At 40.7% G+C, this 27559-nt stretch overlaps 2 protein-coding genes across 2 annotated transcripts; both read right to left on the bottom strand.

Annotated features, from left to right (window-relative positions):
• Positions 1-272: 272 nt before the first annotated feature.
• Positions 273-27331, bottom strand: LOC100939323 (ankyrin repeat domain-containing protein 18B). Its single transcript, XM_054520197.2, is given in 9 exon segments — positions 273-380; positions 2289-2380; positions 3226-3278; positions 4441-4487; positions 8525-8747; positions 10119-10248; positions 10836-11114; positions 18825-18954; positions 27201-27331. Coding segments are annotated over 6 exon segments (627 nt in total). The 5' UTR covers positions 10223-10248; positions 10836-11114; positions 18825-18954; positions 27201-27331.
• Positions 6552-7693, bottom strand: LOC100457600 (proteasome subunit beta type-5-like). Its single transcript, XM_054520198.2, has 2 exons — positions 7185-7693; positions 6552-7120 (listed from the first exon to the last, which is right to left on the bottom strand). Exons 1-2 carry the CDS (start codon positions 7688-7690, stop codon positions 6814-6816), a joined length of 813 nt encoding a protein of 270 aa, XP_054376173.1. The 5' UTR covers positions 7691-7693; the 3' UTR covers positions 6552-6813.
• Positions 27332-27559: the final 228 nt, after the last annotated feature.

The raw sequence follows: 27559 nt of genomic DNA, 5'->3' as shown, positions 1-27559 counted from the left end.
CAACTGGGCCAGGACGCTTTGGGTATGGATCTTGTTTCCCAGGAGGGGGCCTCTGTCTCACAGGTTGGGTGAGAAGATGTACGCCATGCTGCTGGCTGCCAGGGTTGTTGGGATGCCACGTTCACCCTTCCCTCCAGGGACATCAAAGTTTCCAGCTTCCCCTTTGAGAATGACTTCCCAAGGCCCAGGAGCCATCTGGGGCTGCAGGGCAGCTGGCCGCATGCTGCCCTGGCTTCTTCCATGTTGTGCTCATCACTACCCACCAAGGGAGGTCAGATGCAGGCATCAAGCAGGGCAGTTGTCTCTGGACCTGCCTCTTGGTTATCATGGAGCCAGACTGGGCCTGGTGACAGGGCTATGATGGGGTTGTCCTGGTGGTCCTGTGGGTGTCCAGAGGAGATGCAGAATGGAATTGCTGCCAGGATGAATCAGATGACTGTCAGCATAGAACAGGCACCTGGTGAATGCTCAGGGTTTACCCTCAGTAGCTGCCCAGAGGCCAAAACCATCCACCTGATAGCGACTGTCCCTAAGCCAGGAGGATGAGAAGAGAGCAGGTTCCACTCACCTAAGTCTGATCAGTGAGCTGTGCTGAGATGTGCCTCTCACCTAGAAAATGGCCCTTCATGCAGAGCCACTCACAGACACTGCTGTGTGTCTCTAACCGCTCCACAACACATAGGCAATGGGGGCTCAGCAACAGTGACATCGTGGGGTGACACAACACACCACAATGGGAGCCTGCTTGGGTCCAGAGGGCCCAGAATCAGTGTCCTCTATCCCCTGAACTCACGTGTGCATGCAATGTGTTTATGCATGCATGTATGTGTGTGTGTATGTGCATATGGGTGTATTTGTCTTGCTTCTCTGGCCTGGCCTAGCTGCTCCACTCACAGGTGCACCCAGGTCCTCATCACTATCACCACCAGGGCCCAGGGCCAGGATTAGAGAATCCACAGGTGCTCCCCAATCTCTGCCCTCCCCACCGAGTGTGGTCCTGGGGATGCAGACAGAAGAGGGGCACCAAGCAGAGTAGAGAGGGCTGGCACCCACTCTGGGTGGAACCCAGGTTGTGTGTAAAGTTGGAGGTCTGCCAAGCAGTGCTGAATTCTCACATTCTTTTTCTAGCAACCCTCCAGGGTGCCCTGACTCACCTTCCTACAGATGGAGGCAAGGAGGCTCCGCAGACAAACCCCCTGCCTAAGGTCACACAGCGGCCAACTGGCCAGATTCCTACTGACCAGGCATCCCCCGAACCAGGTCCCCACTGACAAGGCCCCTAATGATCACTCCTCCACTGACCAGGTCCCACTGACCAAGTCCCCACTGACCATGTCTCCATAACCAGGCCCCTATTAATAGGCCTCATGGACCAGACCCCACTGTCTGGGTTCCCACTGACAAGATCACAATTTACCAGGTTGCCGCTCACCTCACCCCCACTGAACAATTCTCCGTGGATCAGTCCCCATCTGACTGAGCCCCCTCTGACCAGGCCCTCACTGACCAGGCTCCAAGCCACTAAGGACCCACACTGACCAGACCCCTAATATACTGAAAAGACCCCACCGACCAGCTTTTTATTGTTTATGTTCCAACCGATCAGACCCCACTAATAAGGCCACCACTGACCAGGTCCCCACTGTCTAGGCTTCCAATGACTAGGTCACCAGATCCCCACTGGTGAGGCCTTCACTGAGGAGGCCACCCACTAGCCAGGTCCCTGCTGATCAGGTCCCAACTGACCAGGTCCTGATGGCTAGGTCATCTCTGACCATGGTCCACTGACGAGGCCCCTGTGCAGCGGTGCCCAACGTCTCATTACAATGGCCCAATCAGCCATTGTAACGGCTGAGGGTCACCCATAGACCCTCCCTCCCTGCATGTGTGCCCAGAGATCAGGCCCTGGGGGTTTTCTTGGGCCCCAAGGCCTCTCCTCCAAGACACAGGGAGGGACAGTCAGCCTCAGGCTCCAAGTACCCAGCTTCACACTCGCCCCCCAAGGCCCTCTGGGCACATCTCAAAGGAGACAATGAGGTGGCCTGGCACTGCCTGGACATGCCATCTACCCTGTTCCTGAGTGTCAGAGTGGGAGAAAGGAAGGGACATTTGGCAGGCGAGACACCCCGTGCTGCTGGGTCTCCCAGGGCCCTTCCCGCAGAGCCCCGATCTAGAAACACAGCACAGAGGCTGCAGGGAAACTAATCCAGAACCCTTGAGACTGAGCCAGGGACCACATGAGGACTGTCCCCAGACAGCCAGAAGGCCCTTTGCTAGTTTCTTGGTACCTCAGTGGATGCAGCAACAGTTCTTCTGTTGGGGACTAGTGAATGTGTGCTGGGGAGGGCTCACCTATGCTTCCTCGGTGGTTCCAACTCTGCTTCTAAAAAAAATTACTCATTCTAGGGCTGGAACAGAGAAAATACAAGATTAGTTTAGAACATCTTGTGCCAGAAAGTAAAAATGTGCTGACAAGAGTAACAGAGACAAATCAAAAAGACATAAAGTCAGACATAAAGAAATGTCTACCACTGGCCTAATCTTGGGGAATTGGAGCACCAGAATCATGAGCTTTCCCTTCTCCTTTATTTATTGGTTTTATTTCTCCATGTAGAACAAAGAAGAGAATATGAAAATAATCATCTGGCAACCATCACAGTAATACTTGTTCAAAGACAAGACATCAATGAAATGCTAAATCTAGTGGGTTTTTAGGAGTAACCAGATATTTACAGAGCCTCAAAGTATCTCCACACAAAATACGGTTGACCTACAAAAAGAAATTCATAACATTAGTATGGACAAACCTGGCAGGTACTCCTTAAGTCTCCTACTATATATAGTAATAAAACCTGTAAAATGCAAAGAAGCCTTAGATGACCTTTACTAAAGCATCAAGGATGATTTGGTTGTTTGGTTGTTTAAACAGCTGACATTCGGGCAATTTGAGTATGTCAAACTCCATAATACTGGTGTTCATTTGCAAGATCCACTTAGAACTTAAGGGGGCTAAAAAACATCATTTAAAATACCATACAAATTTTCATCATACATATGATATGAAAATATTCTACTTTAGTAAAGATTGTGATGTTATATATTTTATGAGAAACAATTAAAATTTCATGTAAATAACCCAGTAATAAAGTTTTATTATCTTTTAAATCACACAACTTTTCCTCAAGATTTTATGATTAAATATTCTCTTTATTAGATGTGGCTTACCAGTGGATTCTAGAGAAGAAAGCAGATGGGAGCAAGTGCCCAACACAGCAAAAGTTGGAAAGAAAAAGAAAGGATTATGTTCTTTACCCAAAACATTTCAGTTAACTAAGTGTGAGTTTAAAATCTAGAGTTGAGAACGTTATCAGAGTTAAAAAGAATGAGAAATATGTACGTACAATTACAATACAAAATTACTATTAAATAACACATGGCATTAATTCTAATTGTGGTTAAATAGCACAGCTTTTTCATTCTTTATTCATGTACTCAACACCCACGTGCTAAGGCACTAGAATCAGTACTGGAATTGCAATATGAAGATGGCATGGTCCACCTCTCAACAGTCATATGCTATAACCTAAAGCAACAGACAGGCAGGCAATGTGCATATAGAGTCATAGACACTATGACAGGTATAAAGCAGGGCACTACTGTAACCCACAGAAGGGACATCTATCCCACTTTTGTGTCAATATCATGGGCTTTATGGTGGAGGAGATACATAGGTTGATACCTGAAGGACAAGGAAAAGCTTGCCAGATAGAGAGACGAGGCAAAGGCAAAGAGCCTGAGGTGAGGAAGAGCCCTACAGAGTTCTACTCCTTCCACTTTGGTGCTAGAGCAAAGGGCAGAGTGCAGTAAGTGGCAAGAGATAAGGCTGAGTAACTTGACAAGAATTACATTGACACGGGTGTTTTTATTTCATGATGAAAATTTTGGAACTTTTCCTCAGAACAGATGTAAGTCAATGACACAGTAAATGACAGGAGATTTAAAATGTCACCTGTCAAGTGACTGCTTATGAAGGGTTATTCCTCAACTAAGTGTTTCTAAATGAGTCTGAGGTCTGTTGGCCTTCAATCTCTACCAAAACCCAGAGAACTTGATGATGCCTTTGTTTTCAGAGAATCCTTTCAACGTGCTGGCTGACAGTTCCATGAGGATGGCAAAAGTGAAGAAATTGTAGAGCCAGTAAAAAAGAGATGGATACACTTCTTGGGAATTTTTTAAGCTATGGGACATGATGAATTAATGGTGCATGAGTATACTCTTCACTGTGAAAGTTTTTGTTTTCACATCTTTCATTAGATGTGTGTAAGAAAAAGATACTGAACGTAGTATCTACTAACCCAATAATGAAAAGGAATGCCATTTGCTATTTATACTTTATTACTAAAATAAACCTAAATTTAATTAATAAATTTTGGAAACATGCTTTTCTTAGTTTCTGTAATAATTTGTTCTACACAGTCTGGCTCCATCTAAAATACGTAAAAAAAAAAATGTTTAAGTTAAACAAGAGACATTATCATGAGAACAATATATCACTTACAAAATGTGGCCTTTAGTGTTTTTAGGGACTAGACATAACATGAAGTTTGCTTAAAAAGAAAAATAATCACATAAATAAAGTAAAATTCCTACTTATTTTAAGTTTAGATAATAGAGGATGTATCTGTGCAATGCTGTTTAGAGTAATCTGACAAAAATAGATAATATTGGTCTATTGGATATACATAATTTTAGAAAGGTGGTGTTTTATTAGTACAAAGGTTAAACAATGGCCAGGCACGGTGGCTCATGCCTGTAATCCTAGCACTTTGGGAGGCCAAAGCGGGCAGATCATGAGGTCAAGAGATCAAGACCATCCTGGCCAACATGGTGAAACCTTGACTCTACTAAAAATACAAAAATTAGTTGGGTGTGGTGGTGCATGTCTGTAGTCCCAGCTACTCAGGAGGCTGAGGCAGGAAAATTGCTTGAACCCAGGAGGCAGAGGTTGCAGTGAGCTGAGATCGTGCCACTGCATTCCAGCCTAGTGACAGAGCGAGACTCCATCTCAAAAAAAAGAAAAAAAAGTTAAACAATTAAAGTCATATTTTGCAATGAATGCATTGCTTTGAAATTCCTAGCAAAACTCTGTCCTTTGTAAAAGTTTAATCCATTTTTTTACTTCAATAATTTTTTTCTTAAAAAGAAATTTATATTCTTTACTTACAGAAAATTTTTTATAGTAAATTTTTCTTTTTTTTTTTCTAGTTTGTATTCTAAATTAAAGTGGTACCTGTGTAAGTTTCTTCCAAAGGTATATTGAGGGATGCTGAGGTTTGGAGTACAATTGAATCCCTCACACAGGTAGTGAGCATAGGACCCAAGAAGTAGTTTTTCAACCCTGGCCCACTCTATCCCTCCCCGTTCTTATTTCCTGGTGTCTGTTGTTCCCATGTTTATGCCAATGTGCACCTAATGTGTAGCTCCCACATATGAGTGAAAACGAGATATTTGGTTTCTCTTTCTGCGTTAGTTTGCTTAGGATAGTGAATTCCAGTTGTATCCATGTTGCTGCAAAGGAAATGATTTTGTTCTTTTCATGGCTGCACAGTATTTCATGGTATATATATGGAATTTTCCAATCTACCTTGGATTTTCAATCTATCTTTGGTGCACCAGGATTGACTCCATGTCTTTGCTATTGTGAATAGTGCTGCAATGAACATACATGTGCATGCATCTTTTTGTTACAATGAGTTATTTTCCTTTAGGTATACCCCTAGTATAGTAATGGAATTGCTGCGTGTGGGATTACATGTGCCTGCCACCACTCCTGGCTAATTTCTGCAGTTTTAGTAGAGACAGGGTTTCATCATGTGGGCCAGGCTGGTCTCAAACTCCTGACCTCAGGTGATCCACCTGCCTTGGCCTCCCAAAATGCTGGGATTACAGGCATGAGCCACCACACCTGGCCAAGCACAAAGCTTTTAACAGAAAAATGGAAATGAACCTTTCAGTGTTTTGTTTATTTAATTCATAAAATGCACTTATTTTGGATTCTATTAAATAATAAATATCTATATGTTGTTAAGTGTTTGGTTGAGTCATTCACTTGTGATTATGGGTGCAAAGAGTTAAGATAGTGCAAAGAAACTTTAAAAGTGGTATAGGCTGGGCATGGAGGCTCACCCCTGTAATCCCAGCACTTTGGGAGGCTGAGGCAGGTGGATAACAAGGTCAGGAGATTGAGACCAGCCTGGCAAATATGGTGAAATTCCATCTCTAATAAAAATACAAAATTTAGCCAGGTGTGGTAGTGGGCACCTGTAGTCCCAGCTACTCAGGAGGCTGAGGCAGGAGAATCACTTGAACCCAGGAGGCGGAGGTTGCAGTGAGCTGAGATCATGCCACTGCACTCTAGCCTAGGCAACAGAGCGAGACTCTGTCTCAAAAAAAAAAAAAAAATTGATATGAACCACAGACAAACTACAATCAAGTACAGTAAGACAAAGCATCTCAAAGTATACCGTCAGTTATTAGGCGATAACATGCAGTTTCTTTTTTTTTTTTTTTTTTTTTTTTTTGAGTAGTGAGTAGTGTAATGTTAACATCCAAGAAAGTAAAACAAATAGTCACCTCTGCAGCAGCTCATTAACGACTGGTAACACACAGAGGCCAATGTGCCAGAGCTTTAAAAAAAAGTATTGATACAATTGAAGACCCTTCCACTATAAATAGGATGGAGGATGGGTCACTGTATCCGTATTACCAATGACAGTCACCCCAAGAAACACAAGCAGCTGCATCCACCCTCTTTCAGGGGGTAGAGCCACTATACTTCTCATGAAGATCAGCTACATTGTCACTGGAGACTCGGATCCAGCCATCCTCCCGCACGTGGTAGAGGTTGACTGCACCTCCTGAGTAGGCATCTCTGTAGGTGGCTTGGTAGATGGCTCGAGGGGCCAGATCATAGGGCTGGTCCACTTCCAGGTCATAGGAATAGCCCCAATCCATGACCCCATACGCATACACAGAGCCAGAACCTACAGAGAAGGTGGCCCCTGAAATCCGGTTCCCTTCACTGTCCACGTAGTAGAGGCCTTGCCATGTTGCCCATCCTCTCAGCACACCCACAAAGCAAGTATATTCCAAATGACTTAGGTTTCAAGCACAGGACTTCAGACACAGGGCCTCTCTTATCCCAGCCACAGATCATGGTGCCCATGGACAGCCCCATGCCTTTGTACTGATACACCATGTTGGCTAGCAGTTTGGAGGCAGCTGCTACAGAGATGCGTTCCTTATTTCGAAGCTCATAGATTCGACATTGCCGAGCCAACAGCCGTTCCCAGAAGCTGCAATCCGCTGCGCCCCCAGCCATGGTGCCTAGCAGGTATGGGTTGATCTCTATCACCTTCTTCACCGTCTGGGAGGCAATGTAAGCACCCGCTGTAGCCCTGGAGTCAGCTGCAACTATGACTCCATGGCGGAACTTGAAGGCCAGGGTGGTTGTTCCATGAAGCATTTTGATTCCTGGCTCTTCTGGGACACCCCATCCGGGCGCCGCCAGGCTCAGACCATCACTGAGACTCCCTGGACCTAGATCCAGCAGATCTGCACGACCCCCAAGTCCGAAAAACCCGCGCTGGTTCACCGGTAGCGGTCTCTCCAACACGCTGGCAAGCGCCATGTCTCTTGTCAGTCGCCATACAGCAACCCTTCTTTTAACAGCAACTGGTTATTAATATCCAATATTCGTTCTCTTGACTCCTACCGTCTGGTGGAAATTCGAATAAGTAATGAATTGCCAGGAAGTGTGCATATGTATGAAATGTTGCCTCCTGCTTTATGGTTCTATGAAGTCAGTCTCTGGTCTTCCTTGTTGGATTCTAGCAGCAACATCTATCAACATCGAAATTCCACTTTCCTCTGATGCCCAGTTCGGCCCCATCTTTCCCCCAGCAGACTCTGCATATGCTGTATTGTTTTTGTTTGTTTGTTTGTTTTTTGAGACAGAGTCTTGCTCTGTCCCCCAGGCTGGAACACAGTGGCACGATCTCTGCTCACTGCAACCTCTGCTTCCCAGGTTCAAGCGATTCTCCTGCCTCAGCCTCCCGAGTAGCTGGGATTACAGGCGCCTGCCACCACTACAGGCTAATTTTTTTTTTTTTTTTAGACAGAGTCTTGCTCTGTCGCCCAGGCTGGAGTGCAGTGAGCCATCTCGGCTCACCGCAAGCTCCGCCTGCAGTTTCTAAAACCTAACTGAAATGCGACTTTTAAAGAAATTTTAAATGTGTCAGTTTAGTCACATTTATTGAATAAAGTTAGCAAATGGGTATCTCTTGAAAATGAGAGCTCCAGGGAATTAAAAAATGTAAAGTTCCCATTTCCTTTCTGTGTTAACACAGCTAATTATAATCTTAACATGCATAAGTCAACAGAACAACTCAGTATTTCACCAAATTATAAACAAGAATTATATTAGAGAAATGAAACCCAAAAGAGAAATGGTCATATAACTAACCTCAGTCAAGGAGTTCTTGCAGTTATTTGAAGTCTGTGGGTTTGAAGTAGGAATTCTTATGGGTGTTTTGGGAATATATTTTCTGTTGAGTCCTATACTATTAAGATTTTCAACACAAGGTAACTCTGGGTCTGGCCTCGTGGGAAGAGTGCTGAGAAAATATTTCATCCGCTCCTTCTCCATAAGGAGCTTGGTACTGATCACTGCTATTTTCTTATTCGATCTGTAAAGATAGCAAAGACAAATGCTTAGTATTTCATTTTTCCTTGAATGATTCTTAATGACTTGCATTTTTTAAAATGTTGCCCTGAGAGTAAACCAAATTACCCACTAAACAGTGTTTTCACACCGAAGATGTGTGAGACCATACCTCTTGTAAGCAATTATAATTTTAAAATCATTCTAAATAAGTATATGTGTTTCTAAGGTGATTTCTACCAAACAAGCAATTCAAAGTTGACAGGGAAGAGAAATGGCTATCAGTGATGTACGGCTCAACAGGTAACCTAGCTGCCTTCTAAAATAGCTCTACTTGTAAGATTCTAAAGATTCCTTTAGAAATACTTGTATTTAAAGTGTAACTATGTGGGAAAATGAATATGTTAATTTGCTTGACTATAAGAACCACTTCATTATAAATAATTATACCAAAACATAATGCTGTACTCCTTAAATAATGTAGATTAAGAAAACTAAAATGAACAAAAATAATCTAGAAATACTTGTGTTTAGTAAACCAGTTTCAGGTTTCACCCTTGTACATTTCACCCATTATCTAAGAACACTTAAGTATTTGGCACTGAGGAATAACTTAGAGCAACAACTCCTGGGAGAGAACTAGATTGTTTGGTTGGTGATCAAAAAGAACTAAAGCATCTCTGAAGGCAATTATCCCTCAACACTGTGACCAAGGCACTGGAAGTGGGGTTGTTCTTTCTGCCTTCCACACAACCCTTCAGGCTGAACAAGGTGTTATTCCTTAGCCACCTTGTGGATTACACTTCTTTTCCTTTCTGTGATAATTATTCCCTATTTCACAAGGATGACTTTCTGTGACACTTTGAAAATGTTACACAAATAGTCTTTCTTGAGGTACCCTCTAGTGGTAACATTAAAGATCACAATCAAAAACAGTCCCTGCCTCAGTGCCAGGATGTGCCCAGAGTAGCAGTACCACTTGACACTTTGGGTTTAGGTTGTGATCTACCAAAAAATAAATTAAACATATTAATATTTCTATTTAGGGTAATTCTGACATGCAATTTTATAACAAGATCACTTTATTAATTATAAAGCTTCAAAAATACTTAGTGAAAGAAACTAACAGGTCAGGTTAATTACATGAGATTTTCAGGGGAAAAAAGCCATACAGAAGCAAAAAAAAAAAAAAAAAGAGAGAGAGAGAAGAGAGACAGAAACTATCCTTGTTGAACATTTTAAAGGTAAGATTATTTACTAACACTATTTTCCAAAATTACATTATCAAATTAGCATTCACTTCCTACTGACCTCCTGAAGCCATCTCACTAAAAATTATGCTTTCAAAACAAATTAATGAGCTTAATTCATTTTCTATGAGTGTGTTTTGACTTACTTCGTTATTTTTTTTGACATGGTATTGTTAGCTTTCAACACTACTGCAAAGGCTTCCTTATATTCTTCTAATTCAGTTGTAACCTCTTCATAAGCAGTTTTCATTTTGGAGAATCATATTCTGCTTGTTCCTAAAACAAATGAAAAGAATACACTTTTAAAACAATTATAACCTAATTACCATATGTTTGTTGCCTTTCATTTTGAGTCAGTGATTCAAAGAGCAATTTTGAATATGTTAAAAAGAGGCTGAAGCTTAAAATATTTATCAGCAATATCAACAAAACTAATAACTGAATTCAGAATTAAGTCTGATTTATAAGAATTTGAAATCATAATTATGTTAGTATTAATGTAATCTAGTCATATAAGAAGTAATAGAATCCATTTATAATTTTAAAAATTGAACAATGAATAACATAGCTTAAGACCAATTCAAAGGTATCACATAATTTCTAAATCACAGTTTTCTTTTATGCCAACTGGTCTTAATCATCAAATGACTCTATAGTGAGAATCATTACTTGGAAATATTATAATAATAATGGAAATTTAAATATTTAAAAGGAAAAAATGCCACTTTTTTTGTAGAACTCTACAAAGCAAATTGCTGTAAGAGAGGCAGAGGAAACACAATATATACATATCCAAAATATAATTTGCAGTGAAATAAATGAAAGCACATTACAGATAAACTTACCTGATTTTAAAAACTAACCTGTAAATGGATTTCTTCTCATTTTTCTATTGCCTGCATTGCCCTTTCATCCAGCTCCGATTTATATTCTTGTACTTTACCAAGTTCTACCATATCTTTTTCTATATGTGTCTTAAGATTTAATACTTCTTCCAACATCTTTTTATCCTCCTCAAGTTTTTCACATTTCTCTTGTACTTTTCTCATAGATAATAACTCCTGATGAAGAACTTGATTGTCTTTGGCCAAATTGACACATTTTGAAGATACAGCTTCCTTCTCAGCCATAAGATCATCAAACTGCATGAATAAAATAGTATAGCTTGATAATGAAGTAGGCTGAGAATAATCTAACACAAAACCAATAGCAAATTTTGAAATGCATTTACTTGCAATAAAATGTTATCCGTAATGTAGTAGATGCTTCAAATGTGAACCCTTAAATTACTCAGAATTTTAAGAACAAAGTTAAAGCTACCATGAGTCACAAAAATATGCTTTACTATCATCATCTTTGCCACAGAACTTTTGCACTTGATCTTACTTTTATTTTTCTGATAATTCATTTTTGTTCCTCCTTAAATGGCACTAAGTTAACTCTTAGTAAAAAGTGTCTAACCCTCTTCCCTCATCATCATTTCCCAAAATTTGTCAAAAAAACTTTCAGAGATATCATATTGAGTTATTTAAGCCAAAGTCAGTAAATGGCTCTCAGAATAAGACTTTGAAAATAATATAATACTCTATGCTAGGCCTGGTGGCTCATGCCTGTAATCCCAGCACTTTAGGAGGCTGTGGCAGAAAGATCACTGGAGGCCAGGAATTTGAGATCAGCCAGAGCAACACAGTGAGACCTCCATCTCTACAAAAAAAAGATTTTAAAAATTAGCCAGGCATGGTAGCTCAGGCCTGTAGACCTAGCTAGTTGGGAGACTGAGGCAAAACGATGGCTTGTACCCAGAGTTCAGGGCTGCAGTGAATTATGACCACATCACTGTACTTCTGCCTGGATGACTGACAAAGACCGTATCTCAAGAAAACACAAAATAATGAATCCTGTAAAGAAGGATTCTGATGCCATAAGCCTTTCCCTAAACTGCAAGTGTTTCGTGCAAATTTGAATTGTACTTTAAGAAGTAATGATTCTTGGGGTAAATGCCATAGAATACAGCACCCAGAAATAAATCCACATATTTCCAGCCAACAGATTTTGGACTAAGGTGCCAAGAACATACATTGGGGAAAGGACACCCTTTTCAAATGAATGGCACTGGGAAGACTATCCATATGGAGAATGATACTAGCTTCCTGTCTAACACCATATAGCAAAATAAACTCAGAATCGATTGAAGACTGAAATGTAAGGCCCAAAATTATCAAACTACTATAAGTAAACATAGGGAAAATGCTTCAGGACATTAGTCTGCACAAAGATTTTTATGGGTAAGACATTAGAAGCATAGGCAAAAAACAAATGATAGACAAATGGTACTACAACTGAGTGAAGAGAAAACCTGTAGAATGGAAGAAAATATTTTCAAGCCATTCACCTAATAAAAGACAAATATCCAAAATATGCAAGGAACTCAAACACCCTCACAATAAAAAACAATAATCTGAGTTCAAAACTGGGCAAAAGATGTGATTTTTTAAGAAAAAAAGAAATACAAGTAGCCAATAAATACATTTAAAAATGTTCAGTATCACTAATCCTCAGCGAAATACAAATCAAACCTACAATGTGATATAATCTTGCTCCATTTCAATAAATGGCTATCATAGAAAAGACAAAAAAAAATGCTGGTGAGGTTCCAGAGAACAGTAAACTCTTACATGCTGTTGGTGGGAAGGTAAATTAGTGCAGCCATTATAGAAAACAACATGAGGTTTTCTCAAAAAACTAACAATGGAACTGCTGAGGGATCCAGCAACCCCACTACTGGGTATTCAGGCAATAGAAAAGAAAACAATAGATCAAAAGGATACTTGTCCTCATATGTTTATTGTAGCACTATTCACAATAGCTAATGTATAAAATCAACCTACATGTCCATCAACAAATGAATGGACAAAAAAATTGTGGTACACATATACAATGGAATACTATTCACCATATAAGAAAATGAAGTCCTCTTACTTGTGGGCCACGTGGATCAGTCTGGAGGATGTTATGCAGACACAGAAAGATAAATACTGTACATTTGCACTCATGTGTGGGAGCCAAAGAAAAATTGAAGGCTGGGCAACACAGCTGATGCTTGTAATTTCCTAGCACTTTGAAAGACCAAGGCAGGAGGATCACTTGAAGCCAAAAGTTCCAGAGCAGCCTGAGCAACATAGAGAGATATCTCTACAAAGTAAAAAATCAGACAGGTGCAATGGTGCACGCCCATAATCCTAGCTGCTCAAGAGGCTGAGGTGGGAGGATCACATGAGCCCAAGAGTTTGAAGCTGCAGTGAACTATGATCAAATCACTGTCTCTAGTCTGGATGACTACAGTTGCCCAGAGCCCAGACTACACTAGCAAGACCTTGTCTCTTAACAACAAAAAGGCTCATAGAAGTAGGGGAGGGGAGTCTGGTTAATGGATACAGAATTACAGTTAGATAAGAGGAATGAGTTCTGGTGTTCTGTGGCACTGTAGGGTGAATATGGTTAACTATGGTTTATTGTATATTTTTAAAAAGCTAGAAGAGTTTGAATGTTCACAATTCAAAGAAATGAAAAATGGTTGAAGTAGTAAATATGCTAGTTAGCTTGATCATTACACACTATATATATGTATCAAAATGTCACTCTATAGCCCATAATTATGTATATACATGTCAATTTAAACAAAAGAGAAGCTATATTCATCCCATTAAAAAAACAGAGTATGGGCCAGCCTTAACTGACTTCCTCCTAATGAATAGAATGCAGTAAAAGGGATACCATGTGGCTTCCCTATCTCAGACTGCTTTCCCTTCAAACCCAGCCCCCAGACTGTGAGAGAGATGAGGCCACAAAGACAGCCTGGAAGTGCCAGTGTCAGTGTTCATGCTGCCTGCCCCAACCAAGCTTCCAGCCAATGGTCGGCAACAACCGCCAAACACATGGGTGAGCAAAACTTCAGGTGATTCCATTTCCCCAAGTGATCAGCTGTTCCTAGGGAAGCTGAGGGGAGCAGAGGCAAGCTGTCCTGGCCAAGCTTTTTCCAAACCACAGGTTCATGAACAAAATAAGTGTTTTTCTTTTAAGCCACACAACTCTGGGTAATTATTAAAAAAATAAGTTTTAAAAAGAGACAACAGGAAGCATAACTTATGCAGTAGAAAAGAGTCTCCTTTAAAGTAGGATCTAATAAATGTTGAGATTAATTTATTGATGACAAACATTATTGAGAAGCAGCAGATAACCAGGAGAGAGACATAAGCTGCTGAGGAGGAACTTTTCCTAAAACCCCCTTCAATTATGAACTCTGATAACAAGGCAAGGGTGTCTCCTTACAATTTCCCATCAAGTTAGGAAATAAGACTGCGAAGCAAGAAGACATATGATTTGAAAACCAACTAGAAATACTTGGTTACATAACTAAAGTCAGACATTTACCTGATTTCAGTTAACAAAAATTCTAAAAGAAGAAGCTTTGAGTATTTATTAATCAATCTAGTATTTGATTTTCAGTCTCCTTTTTCTCAATGAGGAAATGAGAAAATTATGGAATGACTTTTACTCTTCACAGAAGTAAAATAAACAGAGTGTGCTTTGAGTGTTAAGACATCAAATGCAATTTCTCCTTTACCTTACTTCAGGCTTGTTTGTACGGAGAAGTTAAGACCATCCCATCTCTATGTTATACCACAATGCTTCTCTATAGCACACAACTTGGCTCTGAAATTTTGAAATTCAAAATACTAATCTACTACTTGTCTCTGATAAATTGCCTGAATATTACTTGATTTTTAAGTGCTGTCCTCCTAAAACTTTTTCTTGGAATGAGTTAAACTTTTTATTCCAAGAATCCTCTAATGAGCTAGAAAGCAGAGCTGTGTATCTCTGTTTCAGTAAAAGGAGGTGAATACAGAAACTGTGGTTTCTGAGAATGCAAGATCTGCACCAAGAAAAGGATTAGCCACAGTGCTACATGTGAGAACCAGCTACCAGATGGAAAGAGGATCTGCAAACTGAAAGATGATGACTTCACTTGATTTCCACTGAGGAAAGCTGGCAGCTCAGACTTAAACTTCTCCTTCCTGGATGGCAAACATCTATGGATGATTCTATGAATTATAATAAGTTAGTAAAACATAAGGCACTAAATAGTAGACTATGTCAGCAGATCCTGTGACCAAAATTTACTGAAAATCAAACTATAGAGGGAGGAACTGGATCAGAGACTAAAAGTTTAAATGGAGAAAAAAAGAAATAAAGTGTGTCTTGTAAGCCTGACTTCCCATCATGTCTTAGAGTAAGTAAGGTATAAGCTGGCCACAGACTCCTTTGAGACACAAAAGGTGAAGTTAAAGATACTCTACTACATTAATTTTTATTATGACATAAGACAACTGGTAATATGCAACATGACTGAAAAAAAACTTCTCATTAAATTCGATTTGGTCCTGGTATAAGAATAGACATAAACAAACTATGAATTGATAATCTAAAAATAAACCTGCACATTTACAGTCAATTGATTTTATACAAATTAACAAAAAAACAGAATGGGAAAAGAATAGTCTTTTCAACAAATGGTGTTGGAACAACTGGGTATCCATGTGCAAAAAATATATATAAAGTTGGACTCTCACCTAATACCATATTTAAAAATTAACTCAAAATAAAACAGTTAACTGTAACAGCTAAAACTATAAAACTCTCAGAAGAAAACCCTGGTATAAATCTTTGTGACTGCATTTGGCAGTGTTTTCTTAGCTATGACTCCAAAGGAAAAATGGATTCAGTGGACTTCAAAATTGAAAACTGCTGTGCCTGAGAAGACAGCATCAAGAAGTGAAAAGGTAAAACACTGAGTAGAAGAAAGTATTTGAAAAGCATATATCTGATAAGGGACTTACATATATAGGATATATGAAGAACCCTTGCAATTCATAAATAACAAGATAACCCAGTTTAAAAAATGGGCAAAGATTTTGAATAGATATTTCTGCAAAGAAGATATAAAGATAGATAATAAGCACATTAATAGATGCTTAATGTAATTAGTCATTAGGAAAATATAAATCACAACTACCTTGTGATATCACTTCACACCACAGGATGAAATCTTAGTTCAATAAAAAAGAGAAAATAAGTGTTAGGAAAAATGTAAAGAAATTAAAACTCTTATCCAATGCTGCTGGGGATGTAAAGTGGTGCAGCCACTTTGGAAAAGTGGCAGCTCCTCAAAAGGTTAAGCATGAAGTACCATATGACCCAGAAATTCCAGTCATAAGTGTATACTCCAGAAAAATAAAAACATATACAAGCACAAAAACTCATACAGCAGCATTATTAATAAGAGTCAAAAAGTAGAAAGAACCCAAAGGTCCATCACCTTATGAATGGATACATAAAATGCTTGATGTATCCATACAATGGAATATTACTCAGCAATAAGAAGAAATTAAGTGCTGATACTGATAGAAGCAGGAGACAGCAAAGTGCCTAGGCAGATATGGAAGGGTCCTTGGAGAATCTCCAACCAGGCCCACAAGTGTCTACACCAGATAAAACATCTGCTGCAGATAAGAGAGCCTGCACAGGGTCTTGCCTGGACATGCCAGCAGCGGACCGGAGGCCCACATGCACTGGGGGGTTGGGGTGGAGCCACCAGGAATTCATGCCTTATGTAGAGGAGGAGCCTGGCCTCTTCAGCTTAGGTGTGCTGGTCCTGCTATTCAATTGTGAGGTGGAAATCTGTTTGCAGGACTCCTCTCTTTGCTGAGAGCTTTCCTTTCACTTAATAAATTCTGTCCTCCTCACCCTTCAGTGTGTCCACATGCCTAGTTTTTCCTGCTCATGAGAGAAGAACCCAGATTTAGCTGAACTAAGGAACAAAAACCCTGCATCAATACCTGCTACAGCATAGATGCAGCATGAAAAAGTATGCTAAGTGAAATAAGCCAGCCACAGTAGACCACTTGCTTTTTATTTCAGAGGCTTATAGGCAAATCTATACAAAGAAGGTGGGTGGTTCCCTAGAGCTGAGGGAGGAAGGGAAAATTAGTGAAGATGGCTAAATGATGTGGGGTTTGTTTTTAAGGTGATGAAAATGTTCTAAATATTCTAAAATTGATTCTAAAATTGTTCTAAAATGTTCTAAAATTGATTGTAATGATGATAGCATAACTGTCTGAAAATACTAAAAGTCAATGACTTGTGTATTTTAAATGAGTGAATTGCATGGTGTGTTAATTATTTCTCAATAAACCTGTTACATCTGAAATTTATTTGGTACTAGTGATCTGGAGACATGTGCTGCTTGGTTTTGGATGACTGGCCAGGGTTCAAGACAAAAGAGAATTGACAGCATGTCTTTAGTGTAGAAAAATATATATATCTATTTTAAAGTATCCTTTTTATTAGTATCGAGTCTGTAAAATTAAATGAAAAATCTTTCACTGCTTAAAGCACTGAGAGATTTATATTAAGGAGCAAGACCTTGTATTCTTTTGCCCCAGTTTCTATCTAAAGGGTCTGGGAATCACACCCTTCAAACAATCAAATCTCATCAGATGGGTTTTATTAACTCTTATAATGTGGCTTACTTTCTAACCTGATTCTGGTGCAGCATCACAGAGAGAAGAAGCTGAAAAAAGTCAAAGTATTTTACCCCCAAATATATATTTTTTGACATATTTTGAAATGCTGTTGCAGGGCCAAGAGATTGAAATGGCCGTACAAAGCTGCCTTCTGTGGGGGAATTTGCATCTGTAAGAAGTCTTCATTAATGTAGCCCAATCTCTCCCCTTCTATGCCTTCCCAGATCTAGGGAAGATTAACTAAGAGCCTGATGCATTTAAAGTCTGAAAAGATATATTTACCCTCTATTTTCTCTGAGGGCTGCCAGCTATGAGGCTTCATCTGCATAATAAGAACATTAACCTCCATAACCACCTTATCTTGATTAAGGCCTTCCTTTCTACCTATTTCCAGTCTTAGACAACAGATTTTCTTTACCAATTGCCACCTAAAGAATCCCTAAAACCCACCTATGACTTGTTAGTCCCTCCTTTTTGATGTCCCACTTTTAGGCTGAACCAATGTATGCCTTCCTCATATTGATATAAGATTTTCCCTACAACTTCTGTCTGCTGGAAATGTACAAAACTAAACTGTAATGTGACTGTCTCATGAAACATTCTCAAGATCTCTTGAGAGTGAGTAATCCAGTCATCATACTGGCTCAAAATCAACCTCCTTAAACATATTTTGGCTGAATTTGGATTTATCCATCATTAATATTTCCCCAAATTACATAATTTTAAAATTATGCAATTTTTAAAATTACCTTATATTGGAATATAAACTATTCTAGTATAAAGATACATGTGTTGGTATGTTCATTGCAGCACTATTCACAATAGCAAAGACATGGAATCAACCCAGATGTCCATCAATGATAGACAGGATAAAAAAATGTGGTATATATACATCATGGAATACTATGGAGCCATACAAATGAATGAGACTATGCTCTTTGCAGGGACATGGATGAACTTGAAGCTGTTATCCTCAGCAAACTAAATGCAGGAACAAAAAACCAAACACCGCATCTTCTCACTTATAAGTGGGAGCTGAATGATGAGAACACATGCACTTGGGGAGGGGAACAACAAACACTGGGGCCTGTTGGAGTCAGGAGGGAGAGCATCAAGATTAATAGCTAATGCCTGCGGGGCTTAATACCTAGGTGATGGATTGATAGGTGCAGCAAACCATCATGGCATATGTTTACCTATATAACAAACCTGCACGTATCGCACATGCAATCTAGACCTTAAGATAAAATAATTATTTTTTAAAATTACCTTCTGTTTTAGCTTCTTAAAGAGAATATCCATTTTCAGTTGATCTGTATTTAAGTCTCCATGGCAACTGCAGTCTTCATTTCCAAATACATTTAACATATTTATTGTCATTTCTAGGCATTTCTTATATCTGCAGAAATGTACAGAACTAGTGAGTCAAGTATTTTTAAGAGTAAATATTTAATAACTGTTTAAACAGATATTATGTTATAGCATATCAAAGAAACAAATCTATAAACTATGATCCTCTCAGTTTCAACTGAACATAGTTTGAAAGCATTTTATATGAAATTATAATCTTAGATAAATAATATGAAGAACAATTTTATGGCATGTATGGCAGGTAAAGTGATATTATAACCATACAGTTTTGTTTTTTTTTTTCAGATGGAATTTCACTCTTGTTGCTCAGGCTGAAGTGCGATGGCATGATCCCGGCTCACTGCAACTTCTGCTTCCTGGGTTCAAGTGATTCTCCTGTCTTAGTGTCCCAAGTAGCTGGGATTACAGGCATGTGCCACCATGCCTAGCTAATTTTGTATTTTTAGTAGAGATGGGGTTCACCATGTTGGTCAGGCTGGTTTTGAACTCCTGACCTCAAATGATCTACCTGCCTTGGCCTCCCAAACTGCTGGGATTACAGGCATGAGCCACCACACCTGGCCTAACCATACAGTTTTTTATAAATAAACTATTTATATCCATTTTCATATGCTAAGATAAAATAACCTATTACTAAATAAAAGCCATAACCCAGAGATGAGTAACCAAGATAAAAAAAAAGTAAAACACATGTATGTTTGAAAAAGACACAAAAGTACATTTTGATGTCCATTGACTGCAGTCTATAAGAAAAAAAAGTACACACAAAAAGCATCAAGGAGGTCATTCAATGTAGAGAAAGAGAAGTAAGGAAACATCTTTAATATCTAGTTGAGGAGAAAAAGAAAACAGGCCATTTTAGAAAAAAAGGAAAGGTGGAGATAGATATGTGATGATTTAAAGACTTTGAAGAAGAGATCTAGAGATCTTTACTGACATAATGTCAACAAACTGAAAGAGATACAAAACCATGTAGAGAAAGGCAATGACAGAAAAATGTTGATTAGAATCAGAGAACCAACTTAAGTGCTCAGTAAATAAATAGAAAAGTAGCTGTGTTCAGGGCTTCAAAGACACATTCCATTTTTTTAAAAAAATCTGTGATCAAAACATGAATGCCCATTTTACTGTTTTTCTTTAGGTTATTCATATATTTTTTATATATATAATTTATTTCTGTAAAACAGAAGTTTAATAAGATGTATATTTCATGTATACAATGGAGGTACCCATGTAAAATGAATAAATTTCCATAATATGTTTTAAATATAAAGACTAAAAAATAACTTATTTGGAAATTAATCCATGTTCCAGGTGAGGTCATAGTTTGTGGTGATAGTGAGACAGAAAGAAGCATGGCTGGAAACTATGACTGTGCTTATAAATGCTTCATGTTAATAAGGAAGACCCTGTACACACAAGAGATTTAGACACTCCCGCCGAGAACCTCGACCTAATATTATTTGTTATGAATCACACCTCAATAATAAAACTCTAGGTTAATGACTAAAATTGCTGTACGCTTTCATTTAGAACATAGTCCTCTATCTGATATAAAATCAGCCCAGATGGCAGAATTGATTGTATTTATTAAAACTTTCCAATTTGTCAAACTAGAATATAAATGCGTTTTAGGGCAGCGCATGGCTTTGGGAGGCCTTGTAAACAAAAAAGCATCTCATATATTCCGGAACACCCACAAAAATGGGCAAGTTAGGAAACTCTTAGAAGCACTCCTTATCCCAGATTCCTGGCAAATATAAAGGTGGAAGTCAATGCGAAAAGAGGTAACACTGAAGCTCTGAAAACTGCCACAGCAGATCATATCCTCAGAAGATAAAACTGCTTAGAGAGTCACAGATGTTATCAAAAAATATCAACGCTTAGCCCCGATCTTAAATAAAAATGAATGAAAAACATCTAGTTATCGACTTTACTTAATTTGTGCCAGATTGTTACAAATGAATATTTGTTGTATTTCAGTTCTATAATTTATACAAAAATTGGTTATCAGATTAAGACAAAACTTTGGGGAAACTTAGAAAAGACAGCAGAGGTTAATTCTTGATGAGGTGTAACCAGCTAGCCACAAAATCCTGGGAGAACTCTAACATTGGGGCATAGACAGAAACCAAGCCACAGGGACCTTGGGACACATTTAGGCAAGCTTTCCTCAGTTTCCACCCTTGAGGGGATGTGAACGTATTTTATTTATCATCTATCTGTGTTCTCTGTGTCTTGAAATAATTCCTTGACAAAAGCCTACAGCCCTTTCAGTTGATTAAAAACTTCCGTATTTTATGTTTTTAGCCTGTGACCTGCCAGGTTTTGTATGAACTGAGTGAAGCACACCCTTGAAAGGAACGATTATAAAATGATTGTGTGATATGTGGCTGATACAAAAGTACTACATTGTTATAACCTCCCACAATCTTCCATATAAGTTTAAAAGAATGGTATTCTTACATTAAAATTATTACAATTTTAAGGAACGCTTGAACTCCCATGGCCACGTGTAATCCTACTAGCACTGTGGCATTATGGTCCTCTGCCTCAAGGACATATCTGTTATTGTCCTATGACTTGGCAGTTGGAAAAAACACATTTAGAGATTTCACCTGCAAATACTAGCCTTTGCCATATTGTATTTGGATGAGGGAGAACACTCAAAAAGATTCATGTATTATGTTCACTCCTATCATCAAAAGATTGAAGCTGCCATTCCTGTATGTCTTTTTAACAGCCTTTTTATTATCTTTAGCCAGAAAAATGTATATATTGGGAAAAAATTAGAGAAAAACTTCCCTTGAAACACTAGAAGGAAGCTTATTAAATAGTTTTATCAACACAGCAGTAAAACTCCATGGAGTCAGTCCTTGGGATTATGTTTTACAACTCAATAAGGAATTAAATATTCCACACAATTGGAATGCTACTCCCACAGAGGGAATTTTGACCTACTTAATTTAAACACCATCCTTCACTAAGAGGCACTCTCCTATGGGATCCCAAAGCTAAACAGATCTCTGTAACCTGCTGAAGTCTCCTCAATGCACTTTTTCTCTAGATAGCCATACATGAAAAGCAATTTTGTGTATTTTTGTATGAGTGATCTGGACACACCCCTGGCATTTTAACTGTTGGAAACATGATTACTTCCTGGGAACTCATATTTAATAGCATTCAAAAATTCATCACCCTCGTGATGTGGTGGCAATAGGTGGCTCTGAGAAATATGCTGATGCTTCAAGTGAACAAGTTCTAGACTCCTCCCTTGACTTCTCTGTTTCTCACTCAGTACAGATGTGTCTATGAGCAAAACACAACACTGATATCCAGCACTTTCTCCTCTTGTTAAATTTACTTTTTCTTTTTGTTAGCCTGACTCTCTCTCTCTCATTCTCTCTCGCCTTCTCATTAAGATTTTTGCTGTATCATTCTGAAATCTGCCAACAGTATGTATCTTGAATTACTCAATTTCCAGCCTCAAAAAGAAAACAGTACACACTCATAAATTTCTGAACAAGGTTAGAAAACCTCCTGCATTTCCACCAGATCCATTAGAGACTCCCAATGAGAATCATGATCAAATATCATTTATTTTTGGATCACACCTCAAAACTGAAACTACTTTTTATAATGGCTATTCCATTTGTATTTCCACTGTAGTGCACAGTAGTATGAAGACTCCAAAATAAAATAAAAATAGAAATACCTGATGACTCAGCAATTTCTCTTCTGGGTATGTACCAAAGAAGATAAAATCACCACCTTATAAAGACATTTGCACTCCATGTTCTTTGCAGCTCTATTCACGATTACCCAGATATGAAAGAACCTCAGTGTCTATAGGTGGACAAATGGATAGAGAAAATGGAATGTATGTATGCAATAGAATATTATTCAGCCATTAAAGACAATATCTTGTCATTTGCAACAATATGAATGGAACTGGAAGTCATTATGTTAAGTTAAATAAGACAAGCAAAGAAAGACAAATATTGCATCTTCTTACTTTTACGTCAAAATTAAAAAGCTGGATTTCCTGTAGACAGAGAGTAAATTGTTGCTTACCAGAAGGCTGGATGGATACAAGAGAGAAGGGGATAAAGAGAGGCTGATTACTGAATACAGATATAGCAGCTGTGGCTGAAATGCATCCAGACCCACCTCACCTGCCACCATTACATTACCAAAGAATTAACATGCAGGGGCAAAGCCACTAACACCTCTGTGTTACTGGCACTGGAGGAACTCAAAGAAACTGTGAGAGAAGGAAAGAAAAGCTCCAAAGCTCTGTCCTTTATCTCAGGAATAACAGCCTCATCTCCCACCTCTTCTCTCTTCCCTCAGGAATAACAGCCTCATCCTGCTGGGAAGGGCAGAAAAGAAGAAGCTGAAGACATCAGTGGGAAGACATAGTGGCTGCTGAAAGAAGACCGGGGAAAAAACAAGGAGACACTCTGACCAGGAATGGGAGGAAGATGCAAGAATCAGCATCGCACCTGTAGAAGGGGCAGGGATACTTGGAAGGACACACCCTGATCCAGGACTGTGATGTCTGCCTGGAGTATGGCTCCCTCACAAGGACAGAGAGTGCCTGTTCATTGCAACCCCTCCCACCACATTAATTGTCAGGTCCATGTGGCTCTGGCATGACCATGCGGAGATGAAAAAAAGAGTCTCTCTGGATAGCACAAGATTAAGGCCCAAGGCCAAGCAGAAAACAAAAGTAAGGTGTCACTGGAGGAATCTGAGTGTCTGGTGGCTGCAGAGAAAATGCACTCCAATTCCGGCAGCCACTGCATCAATGACTTTCAAATGTGTCCCTGACTAGTTTCAGACAATTTTCTACAATAAAGGCCTATAAAAGATAGGGTGTGACCATCTACAAGAAATGAAAAAATCATAAAGCAAACAATTAGCTGATATAAGGAATCTGACAAAATTATCTATGGAACATAACGTTTGAAATAACTTGCATAAATACTTTGAAACATTTACACTTGATTCCATAATTCGTTTATGTGTAATTTCAGAAGAAACTGCCAACGTGTTTATTTTTAATAACTAATATTTTATTAATATCATGCCTGTGAATGTAACAAAGACCACAGAATAGGTTCTATTAGAACTATTGACAAAAAAGCCAACTTTGAGGTTTGACAGGTGTGGCTGGCAAGATGGCTGAATAAGAACAGCTTTGGTCTGTAGCTCCCAGCAAGATCCACACAGAAGGCAGGTGATGTCAGCATTTCGAACTGAGGTAACCGGGTCATCTCATTGGGACTGGTTAGACAGTGGGTACAGCCCATGGAGGGCGAGTTGAAGCAGGGTGGGGTGTCACCTCCCCCAGGAAGTCCAATGGGTCAGGGAACTCCCTCCCCTAGCCAAGGGAGGCCGTGAGGGACTGTGCCGGGTGAGAGACTGTGCCGTGAGGAATGGCGCACTCTGGCCCAGATACTACACTTTTCCCACGGTCTTCAAAACCCACAGACCAGGAGATTCCCTAGGGTTCCTACACCACCAGGACCCTGGGTTTCAACCACAAAACTGGGCCATTTGCAGACACCAAGCTAGCTGCAGGAGTTTTTTGTTTTTTGTTGTTGTTGTTGTTTTTTCATACTCCTGTGGCACCTGGAACGCCAGGGAGAGAGCACTGCTCACTCCCCTGGAAAGGGGGCTGAAGGCAGGGAGCCAAGTGGTCTAGCTCAATGGATCCCACCCGTACAGAGCCCAGCAAGCTAAAATCCACTGGCTTGAGATTCTTGCTGCCCGGACGGCAGTCTGAAGCTGACCTGGGATGCTCGAGCTTGGTGGGTGGAGGGGTGTTTGCCATTACTGTGGCTTGAGAAGGCGGTTTTCCCCTCACAGTGTAAACAGAGTCACCCGGAAGTTAAAACTGGCTGGAGCCCACCAAAGCTCAGCAAAGCTGCTGTAGCCAGACTGCCTTTCTAGATTCCTCCTCGCTATGCAGGGCATCTCTGAAAAAAAGGCAGCCATCCCAGTCAGGAGCTTATAGATAAAACCCACATCTCCCTGGGACAGAGCACGTGAGGGAAGGGGTGGCTGTCTGGCACTGGTTATGCCTTGAGGGTAGAGGCAACATATACTTGTTTTAATAACCCAACCGGCGCTCCTGGGCTGGTACCACCGTGCTGCCTGACACTGATAGACCAGCATTTCTTGCCTGTAGCTTCAGAACTGGTCACCCAGCTTCCATTCTTCTGTGCCCCCACTGTAGGCTCCACGTGGATGTCAGAGTGTTACTTTACATATTAGTCATGTCACTTCCCGGTTCAATATTCTACAGTAACTTCTCATTTGTGCAAAATGAAATCCAGACACCTGGCCGGGCGTGGTGGCTCATGCCTGCAATCTCAGCACCCTTCACATCCCCCACCTCCCACCGCACCCTTCACGTTTCCCACCTCCCACCGCACCCTTCACGTTTCCCACCTCCCACCGCGCCCTTCACATCCCACATCTCCACTGCACCCTTCACATCCCCCATCTCCCACTGCACCCTTCACATTCCCCACCTCCCACTGCACCCTTCACAACCCCCATCTCCTGCTCCAGTCATGACATATCCCACCTTCCAATGCACCCTTTCCATTCTTCATATTTCACTGCAGCCATTACATACCCCATCTTTTACTGCAGCCTTCACATACCCCACCCCATCCTCTTGGGCCTCCTGGGTACTCCTTGAATATCTCAAGGCTATTTCTATCTCGGGGCCTTTAGCTGCTGTTTTTTTTGTTTTTGTTTTTGTTTTTTTTTCCTTAGCTTGCTTGTCATTCTAATCTTTGCATGAGTCACTTCTTTACATTTACTATTCAGTTTTTTTTCTTGGTTTTAATCATGTGACCCGATTTTCCAGGTGCCGTCTGTCACCCCTGGAAGGGGAACTCCCTGACCCCTTGCGCTTCCTGAGTGAGGCAATGCCTCGCCCCTGCTTCGGCTGGCGCATGGTGCACTCACCCACTGACCTGCGCCCACTGTCTGGCACTCCCTTGTGAGATGAACACGGTACCTCAGATGGAAATGCAGAAATCACCCGTCTTCTGCGTCGCTCGCGCTGGGAGCTGTAGACCGGAGTTGTTCCTATTCGGCCATCTTGGCTCGGAAACTGAGCTCCCAATAATTGAACATAGCGACCAACCAAGAACCAGGGGTTCTTGGGCCACGGGCCAGGTGAGGCAAAGTTGTCTGGAACTCATCCCTGTTCACTAGGACCTCATGCAGTCTCTAGTCAAGGGGAATAAGGGATACAGAACATGCACCTCATCATTCAGGACACGCATCCTAACTTGAATAATAATAATAAGAGAACCATCTTCCTATTTGTGCACTACTCTCCTTCCTCTGCTGAAAAGGAAACCAGCCTTTCCAGACCCTTCTACTGAGAACGAGCAAGAACCCACACCTGTCCCCCATTCATGAGGTAGTATAAATGGAATAGGAGCAAATTCTTCATCTCCACACAAACACAAAGTGCAGAGGACAGGCCATGAGCTAGCAGAAAAGAGGAAGTAGGTCTGAAGACCTGAGCTTCCACAAAAGGGCAAACAATTCAGAACAACTCAGGAGGCCCAGGCCCTGTGTTGCCTGAACTTCCCCATCTGCCCCCACCCCTGTTAAATCAAAGCCAACAGCTACCTGAACTGATGGAGAAGCCAGCTCTGGGGAGGGAGCTGAGAGGCTCTGGGCTGTGGCAGTTACAGTGGCCCCCAGCCTTGCCCACCCAGAGGCTGTCACTACATGCTCTGTCACAGCCAACCCACCCAACAATTTTGTGGCTGAGACCACTTCTCCCCACTCCTCCCTAAGATCTAGAAAACTCCAGTCCAAATCCCTCTAAACACTATGGAAGGGCACCTTCCATGTGCCTGAAGACATGGCACAGGGCTCAGGCTTGCCTGTCATCCTCCCTGGGCCACCAGCACTACATGATCCCACCACTCCATACAAACACACAATGACGTGACCTGTCCCCCTCTAGAAAGGATCAATCCATCCACTCCATCCTTTCCCCTACATGGTGTATTCCCCCAGGCATCTTGATCTGCCTCTAAGGAGCCATCCTCCCTAACCACAGACTCAGGGTGCCATGGCCATCACCAGGTGTGATGCCCTTGGGGACATCCAGCGCTCCCTCCCTCCTCAACATCAGCCCTATCAGCTGTCCCCAGGGGCAGTTCAAATTTGAATTCCCAAGGAGTTGAGGCATGGCAGACTCGGATAATGCCCCCATCCCTACAGGCTCACCTCCATTTGAAGCCATCCCCTCAGGCTGGGCACTGACCACCGCTGTCTGGCAGTTTCCGCAATGAGAAAAGTCAAGGGTAGGACCCAGAAAGTGAACTGGCTCAGCAGATGCTCCTGAGTCCAAGTGGAGCAGGGAAAATTTGAATGTAAATAAGTTTAGAACATAGGACCCCAGACATTCTGCAGAGGGGGAGGGGCAGTGGGCAGCTGGTAGGGGTGGGGGACATTCTGTGAAGGGCTCCGGCCGTTAGGCAAGAACCTGAGTTTCCCTTCCAACTGGACGGCAGTGACACAGATGGCATGTGCCTCTTTAGGCAACTTTTAAATTGTCCTTCTGACTCACAGCAAAAGCTTCTACC

The sequence above is a fragment of the Pongo abelii genome, chromosome 13, assembly GCF_028885655.2.
Source record: "Pongo abelii isolate AG06213 chromosome 13, NHGRI_mPonAbe1-v2.0_pri, whole genome shotgun sequence".
In the NCBI taxonomy this organism is placed as follows: Eukaryota; Metazoa; Chordata; class Mammalia; order Primates; family Hominidae; genus Pongo; species Pongo abelii.
Note: the sequence above shows the minus strand (reverse complement) of the source record. Positions and strands in the feature narration are given on the sequence as shown.